This window comes from Nicotiana tomentosiformis, chromosome 9 (assembly GCF_000390325.3).
Source record: "Nicotiana tomentosiformis chromosome 9, ASM39032v3, whole genome shotgun sequence".
NCBI lineage: Eukaryota > Viridiplantae > Streptophyta > Magnoliopsida > Solanales > Solanaceae > Nicotiana > Nicotiana tomentosiformis.
The window spans coordinates 99363976-99372724 of NC_090820.1; the positions used below are offsets into that span (position 1 = coordinate 99363976).

Consider the following 8749-nt stretch of genomic DNA (forward strand, 5'->3'; position numbering starts at 1 on the left):
GCCATTTGTGAGTGTAAAAGTACGAAGGGTGATGCCGTGTCATTTTCAGAAAGAGTAAAAGCACGAAGGGTGATACCGTGTCAAATGAGAGTAAAAGCACGAAGGGTGGTGTCGTGCCCTTTTCATATTATCAATTGCTTATTTTATTGTTGATAAATTAAATGGCTGCTAAGTGATTCTTCTCTTGCTGAAATTATTATATCATTCCCCTTCACATGTTCCCTCCCAATTTATAAATTATTTTTTATTGTATTATTATTACTTTGCATTTGTTTATACTTGTACATGTGATTTACGTACGTGTCTTGTCATAGCCTCGTCACTACTTCGTCGAGGTTAGGCTCGGCATTTACCAGTACATGGGGTCGGTTGTACCGATACTACACCATACACTTATTGTGCAGATTTTGGAGTTGGTCCTAGCGGCGTACCATAGACTTGCTCGGATTCAACTACCCAGAGGAGACCTGAGGTATAACTGCACAGCGTCCACAGTTCTGAAGTCCTCTTCTATCTTATCTTAGCTATGTCTTATCTTTCAAACAACTTGAATTTTATTTAGACCTTTATTTGTATTATCCTAGTAGCTCGTGCACTTGTGACACCAGATTCAGAGATGTATTTTGATAATTCGGTATTTATGGTCTTCCACATTTTATTTCAGTAATTTGACTTCTATTTAATTAAATTTGCTTAAAAATAGTTAAGATTATTTTAACGCTAGCTTGCCTAGAAAGTGAAATGTTAGGCGCCATCACGATCCTGAAGGTGAAAATTTCGGGTCGTGACACTTTTACATTGATCAAATAAGGAATGACTTAATGGCCATAATTTGAATTGACTTCAAACTCCTAAACTTTAGGAAAATAATAAAATGACTATCCTGACTAATTTGAAATTAAATTTTAAAGGGTAAAAAAAGCGAACGACATTTCACTAAGGGTGTTCGTGCTCTTTTATATATATATATATATATATATATATATATATAATTTATGAAGAACAAAATTTAGCTTGAGGTCCTTAAGGATATTTTGCCCCCACAATAAATAATTTTAAATCATCATATCATATTCATTCTCTCACACACACACACACACACACACACACACACACACATATATATATATATATATATATTCTTAACGGGTTAACGAATTATCCGTTAAGAAAATTGAATAATCCGTCCCCAAACTGATAAGTCGTTAATAAAAAAAATTCAATCTGTTCCCCGTCCGTTAAACCCTTAACCCGATACTAATAAGCCATTAAGCTTCAGTTTCGGTTCGCTTTTCGGTTTCGGTTCGATTTTGAACACCCCTTGTCAACAGTATAGAAGAACGCGAATCTTTTTCGATGAGTAATTTTTTTGATTGCCCAAATACATAAAAGTACAATCATTTAGAAAGTAGGAGTAATTCTTTTTTTTTTTCTCGGCATTACGTTCATACCTCTCTATAACAACATACCTATATAACTTTATTTCTTTATAAAAGCCAAGTTTTTTCGAAACCAATTTTTATGTGATGTTATAATATATGTTCTCTATAACATCACTTCGCTATAACATCCAAAAATATTCGGAACAAACAAGGATGTTATAGAGAGGTTTGATTGTATTTGTGTTAAAAAGTAATTTTCTTTCTCTTCTTTTAATTGACTAACGAATTCTTAAATATAGAAAAAATTGATTCTTTCCTTGGACTTTGTATAAGGCAATACTAAATCAAATAGGTTAGGTTCATTAGATGCGCAAATCGCCACCGCACGCAAACCAAACGTCGTCGTTTCTTCCTTTAACATACTCCCACGACGTCGTTTACTTCAATAACAACGTCTCACCGAACCCAATCCGTAACATATAAAATTAGAGAAATTTGTAGTTGGAAAATAAGTTCCCTTGTGAATCTAAACAACTTTGAGTAGTTCCGTTTCGTGTTCGTATAAAAAAACCCTAATTTTGTTCTCTGTTGAATACTCTCACAACCATCAGTTCTTGATTGAATTTATTTGCTTTGTTACTTTTTTGGGTAAATTTGAAAGGTATCCTCTTGCGTGAATTGCTGTTTTTTTTTTTCTTGGTGATTTCTACACGCAAATACAGCTTTTACTTGCGTTTATTAAGTTTGTAAATATTGTGTGTTTATTTTTTTGGTGAGTGAAAAAAAGGCTTTTTTAGGTGAATTCTATCTGATGTTCTTTAGATGTATGAAATTTGCAGGAAGAGATCAGAGTTCGAGTATTGCAATGGCCAAGAGTTCTTTCAAACTTGAACACCCTTTAGGTATGTTTTTCTTTTTTCTTTTTTAATTATAATGAGAGAAATTATAATTATGCGGGAAATTAATTATTGATAGGTAGAGATGGATCCGGGATTTTAAGTAGGTGTAGAGTCAATGGATGCGGACTTAGTGTGTGTTTATATATGTGTATACATACACGGAGCCAGGAATTTTTAGTCATGGATGCTCATCTGCTTTCAATCTAGTGTTGCTACTAATCACAGAAGGGTGCTTAGTCAATCAATTTGTATGTTAATACTAGTTTCATATATAAAAGTAGCGGTTGGTACTTGGGCTGGTAGGAGGTAGCACAAGTTGGTCTGCACACCACCAACACGAAAGGAAAAAAAAAGAATAGTGGTTGGCTCAAGAACAATGGGTGCTTAAACACAGACTGTTTAGGTCCGTCATTGTATGCATCTACGTGTTTTATAGTGTGCCTGCACACACTGCAGGCACATTTATACCCGCTATCCAAATACTAGATCCACGAAGTTGATTGGTTCTAGGATATGGGCAGTCTAGTGATATTTATATTTTGTGGCCTCCTTGTTACATCCTATTCATTTAAATATTGTAGTTGTTCTTTTAGGGTGATTAATTGACTAAAGCTTAATATTTCGAAAGGCAACAACCAGATTTCAATGAAGATATGAGCTGTGTACCTGTCATGGTCTGTTGGTATATGTTCTGTTCTTACTCTTCCCGAATCTAGGAATATATCTGGATTCTGGTGCATGAAATCTAAAGCAGCTGAACATGCATGAAATTATAATGTTCTTCTCTGCCTTTGCATTATGGACCTTGAGATGCTTACGGAATTTCGTCTTGAGATGTTTTCTTAACCCATACTTGCGATCATATACGTTTATTGAATATCTCAACTTTATTATGTTAATAGTGCATTAAGAGTGTGCCTGAGTGCTTCTTTGTTTTGCATATGTGCATATCTACAGCGAGGAATAAAAACGTAGTTGTGCTTCATATTGATAATACACAACTAGTAATTGGCATTAAGGCTTATTTAGTCATCGTTGGTACTACATCAGATGTGGTGTTAGCTCAAGTCCTTTTAGTTTGGTTAGGGATTTGTATGTTAGAATAAGTATGGGATTTAAAGAACATCTTGTTTTAGAGAACATCTAATTTGTCTTAAAAACAAACTATTGATTATTGAAACTAAATAGGTCCATATAGGGTGAAACAAATATAGGTAATTCTTTTAGCCAACGCCAACTAGTTTGGGATTGTCTCATATTTGTTTCGTTGTAGTACTTAACCTCATACTTCATGTCACTAAATTTCTTCTCATTTTTTTAAATTACTAAAATCTCATGGCACTAATGGACATTTAACTAAACCTAACAAAATAAAAGTAAATGATTCTCATAGAAGATACCAACTTGTTGAGGTTAATCCATATCCAAGTAGAGATAAGAGTGACATTTGGAGAATCTGTATTTTTCCTTAAAAGGTAATATTTAGCGTAGGAATGGAATCAACCTGAATAGAGTGAAAAAGGTATAGGATTCAATATAGCTGACCCCAACTAATTTGGGATTGATGCATAGTTGATTGATTGATTTTGAATTGTGACTAGTACATGAACTGATGGTTTGCAATTATTTCTCTATAGCTTCTCTCGGCCAGATCTGTTACCTGTTCTTATGATGTTTTTTCTTTTTCTTCCGAGTATATCCCTATTTGCTCGAGTTGATAACTTCCCATTGCCTCCCCCCCCCCCGGAATTAGAGGATGATTTTAATGCGATAAATTTTGCTGATGTTTTCGAATTTTTTTTTCTCTTTTAATAGAGAGGAGGCAGGCAGAATCTTCTCGCATCAGGGAGAAGTATCCAGACAGAATACCGGTATGATATCTGCTGTTAAAGCTCTTGCGTTCATTGATGCTTCAGTACTCTTATCCCTCAATGCTATGTATTCCCATTCAGGTGATTGTCGAGAAAGCAGAAAAGGCTGATATCTCTGACATTGATAAGAAGAAGTAAGTTGTTTCTGCGACTTTCCATTATGGTGGTTGTTAAGAATAAAGCGCTCAATTTTAAGCTCTATAGTTAATACATTTAAAACACCGAATGCGTGATCAAATTTAATCCAACTATATATTGGTTTGCGTGCAATTTGCTCTTATAGTTTGTGTTCTCTTTTGTGGTTATATTACATGATATCGGTTTTATTTCTAGTATTTTTATTTTTAGGCAGAATAGCCTAGTAAACCCTTGTACTTATTTCGGTTTGACATCCCGGTCCTTCTACTTCATTTGTTTTCATCCAGACATTTTTACTTGATCAAAACCTATATTTTAAACCACCCTGACCGTTGACCAAGCTTATGTGGCGTTTATTTTGCTGAGTCAGATAAAGTGCGTGGTTACACACTTTTAAAAGCGGGTGAATGCACTAGGTTTGATTTAAAAATACTAAAATCAAAAGAAACAATAACAAAGAAAAGAAAAAGATTTTTTTCAAAAAGTATTCCCCAATCCCTTTGCATCTTCTTCTCTGCCCAGCTTTTTCTTTCCCTCCCTGTTCTGGTCGTGACCCCCCTCCCCTTTTTTAATCCCTACTTCGACACCCACTTTCTCTCCTATCTTCTTCGTTGTGACCCCCTGCCTCCTTTCCCTTATAGTCTACTTTTATTGCTTTCCCACCACCATTAAACAGCCACACAATTGAGTCACACATGATGACTAACGTGTTGCTTCCAAGGACTCTAGAATCGAAAACTGAGATTATCGTTGCAGCGAATCGTGCCGCAACAGCAAAGAGGAATCGGGAGAATATAGATGAGATTTAACAAACATACCTGAAATTTAATTAACAAAAATACCTAAGACTTTTGTTCAATTCTCTCTAAGGTGAAATAAGCACCAAATAAAGAGGGGGTGGGGTTGAGTTTATCTGTGTTCTATGAGCTCCCAAGAAGAGTTTTATGCTTGGGAAAATAGGAAGTTAAAAAGATTTTATGGTACAAAAATCATGATTTGATTTTGTGCATTTTGTAATGGGTATTATAGGAATTATAGGAAGAAAAAAAGAGACAGTATGATTGCTCATTGTGGGAGTAGCCATGGAAGGTGCTGGTCTAAGCTTGGCAAGTTTGTGCAGTATCCTATTTCTCTCCGCTTTTTCAATTTATTTCTTTTTTTAAAAAAAAAGGAAAGAGAGTATAATAAGTGTTTTTAGTAGATAGAATATAATTAATTACATGGAAAATAATGTGTCTTCCACGTCAAGCAAGTGAGATACACACATGGTCAGAGGGGTTTAAAATATATGTTTTGATCAATTAATAATGTCTGGATAAAAACAAGTGAAGTAAAGGGACCGGGATATCAAACCGGAACAAGTAAAGGGGTCTATTAAGCTATTCTGCCTTATTTTTATTTAACTTCTGGCGCTTTTTATTTTTATTTATTTATTATTATTTTTATTTTGTATAATATTTGCATGATCTCAACTTGTTCGATCATCCGCTTTGTCATAGTTCGTTCAAGATTAGCAGTGGATGTGGATATTAATATGGCAAGTTAGGGCGATATATCTTGTGAATGCTGCCTGGTTGTAGTAGTAAAAGGTCTGCAAAATTTTTGTTCAGGAATTGATTACAAAATCAGAGAATTTGTTGCCTGGAAGTACAAGATATTTTAATGTGGTTTGTCATGGTTGATATGAGTTTTTGAGTTTCCATTTCTTTTCCTCTTATGCCCCCCGATGGGGGTGAATTTGTGGTTGTGCAAGTTTGGGGTTTAAATCCTGAATGCTGCAGAATTTTACATTTATTAGTATGCATTTTCGCAGGAGTAGCAATTTGACAGAGTTTGTCGCCACGAAGGTTGATGATATAATTCATTAGTCATATGCTTTTCTGTTAGATTCAATTTCAAGTATGGTCTGTACAGTAATTCCTGGTGTTCATGGTCCCAATTTGAGTTTTTTCGTATCCTAAATACTACATGTTCCTGCCGCTATATAGCAATGGATGCCACTTTTGGTTGATTAGATGTGTTTTGGCTTCGTTGCATGGAAATTTGGCGCTGTTCCTGAAATGTATAGTTAGTAGTTTAATTGGTATATTTATCTGCGGAGAACTGTCTAGGGCATTCGGGTGTTTCTTCTTTTGGTAATTAAACACAGGTTGATGCTTCAACATCAAGATATTTGGGCTATAAACTTCAACATGTTTACAGAATTAGTCTCCTAACACATGATAGTTGCCGATTATTATTCCTAATATATAAGTAGATCCGACAGAACTATAGCTGCTTTAGTGTAAACTAATTTTTGTCTTGTTTTGTGATGGTAGGTACCTCGTCCCAGCTGATTTGACTGTTGGCCAGTTTGTTTATGTGGTTCGAAAGAGGATCAATCTCAGTGCCGAGAAGGCCATATTTGTCTTCGTCAAAAACATTCTCCCTCCAACTGGTAAGTGGATTATGTTAACATAAGGTCTTAAACTTACCCTAGACAACTTGTGTCTTGATATATCTTCTTCTACTGCAGCTGCTCTGATGTCTGCAATTTATGAGGAAAACAAGGATGAAGATGGATTCCTTTACATGACATACAGCGGCGAAAATACATTTGGGTTTCTTGAGCTCAGCAATTAATATTTTAAGTTTACCATCTAAACTGTAAATCTGCTATTTCTTTGATTTGATTATGGATGGTTTAACTGGCAGCTGACTTTTGTTTTTGTTAATGAACTATTATCCATAAAATGTATAGTTGACAAGTCTTGCACTCTTAACCAATTCCTCTTTCATCTTCTGTGGGGTTGTTGTGTGACTATTGATGTTCCTTTATCAATGTGTGTGAATTCTAGAACTCCAGTTTTTGTTAGGGAATTCTGTTTATAATTGCTCCATGTTATATAGATCCTAATGATATAACTTAAAATTTTCTAAGTTTGTTAATGAAAGAATTTCTAACAAAAAGCATATTTTTGTCATTAACATACGGTGTCTAATGCGTCTCCACTTCCCTTTTTAATAGCTATTATGGAGGAACCGCTGCCCTCACTCAGTTCTTATCTAGAAATTTTTACTCAATCAAGAAATGCTTATCTTATATGGCACCATAGGTGTCTTTATTCGTATGAAATTCCTACAACTTTATTTCCTTTTAACACATCCCCTTCATTGCTTACTAGTCACTAATCCAATTATTCCTTACACCTATATGATTTTAGAATAGAGCTAGCATCTTGATGCATCCATTTGGGGTTAAAAAAAACTTTTATCTAAGTTGAGGAATGAGGCGAAGAGATTAGTTATCCCAATATAACAATCATGGATTTAAGTAATAAGTACTCTTTTAGTCTCAATTTATGTGGCCTTGTTTGCACTATGCCCAAAATTTAAGAAAGAAAAGAAGATTTTTTAAATTTATGGTTTAAAACAAGACATAGATATTTGTGTGACTATAACTCATGTCATTAAGGGTAAAGTGGAAAGTTTAAAATAAATTGTTTCTAAATAAAAAAGTATGGCACTGACAAATATATTGGGACAGAGGAAGTAGCACTAGTCCAACGGTTAGGATAATTGCCTTCCAAGCAATAGACCCGGGTTCGACTCCCGGCAGACGCAATTTACACTTTTTTTAAAATTAACTAGGCATATTATAGAGTAACAATATTGGTAATTTGGTTGCAAGTAATTACTCGTTTGTAGGATAATTCAAACTCGAAGTATGTTGGGCTCTTTATTTTCCTATTTTTATCTTCACTTTTTGGGATTTTTTTCGTTCCTATATAATATTTGAAGCTTATTTATCAAAATTATTTTAATTTTGTATAAACAGAAAAACCGAACAAACTAATGTTTCAGCGAAACTGTTTCACAAATGTTACCGATGCCTTCCTGTGTTTTTGTTTCAGCGAAAGAGACATATTGATTCTTTCTATCTTCTTTTCTTTTCCATTTTGCATAAATAGGTATAGGGCTGAAAAGATGAATCTTATGTTCCTGTTTTGGGTATAACTTACCGTACGTAAATTCTAACAACTCCAGCATATAAACTAAAAACTAATTTCGGACAAATTTAATACAATTTGATATATCTACAGTAATATAATACTAAAAATAAATTTAATACAACTAATTATATAATATACAACTTATCTACAATTTTCATCCATTATTTTTACCCAATTAAATACATCTACAATATCATACAACTTAAATACAAATTTTATATAATATGTATTTTGTATATGATTTATATATATTTTATATGCGGCGTGTTCTTCTTACTCTCTTAAAATATAATTTTGATATATATCAACAACTTTATGTAAAAAGATAGTATTTATAACTTAAATACAAATTTCATACAACGATTCATATATTATACAACTATTTTTCAACTTTCATATAACATTCAAATTAAAAAATATAATAACAAACATAATACAATTTAAATACAACTATAATACAATTTCGT

General features: G+C 33.6%; 1 protein-coding gene across 3 annotated transcripts; it reads left to right on the forward strand.

Annotated features, from left to right (window-relative positions):
* The first annotated feature begins 1759 nt into the window (after positions 1-1759).
* Positions 1760-7052, forward strand: LOC104111506 (autophagy-related protein 8C-like). 3 transcript variants are annotated; one of them, XM_009621218.4, is made up of 6 exons: positions 1760-2043; positions 2222-2284; positions 4097-4152; positions 4234-4286; positions 6609-6727; positions 6806-7052. In XM_009621218.4, exons 2-6 carry the CDS (start codon positions 2248-2250, stop codon positions 6910-6912), a joined length of 372 nt encoding a protein of 123 aa, XP_009619513.1. In that variant the 5' UTR covers positions 1760-2043; positions 2222-2247; the 3' UTR covers positions 6913-7052. The 3 variants fall into 3 exon arrangements, with proteins under 3 accessions (XP_009619513.1, XP_009619514.1, XP_009619512.1); XM_009621219.4 differs by having other exon boundaries at positions 1854-1937; XM_009621217.4 differs by lacking the exon at positions 1760-2043 and having other exon boundaries at positions 2179-2284.
* The last annotated feature ends 1697 nt before the right edge of the window (positions 7053-8749 follow it).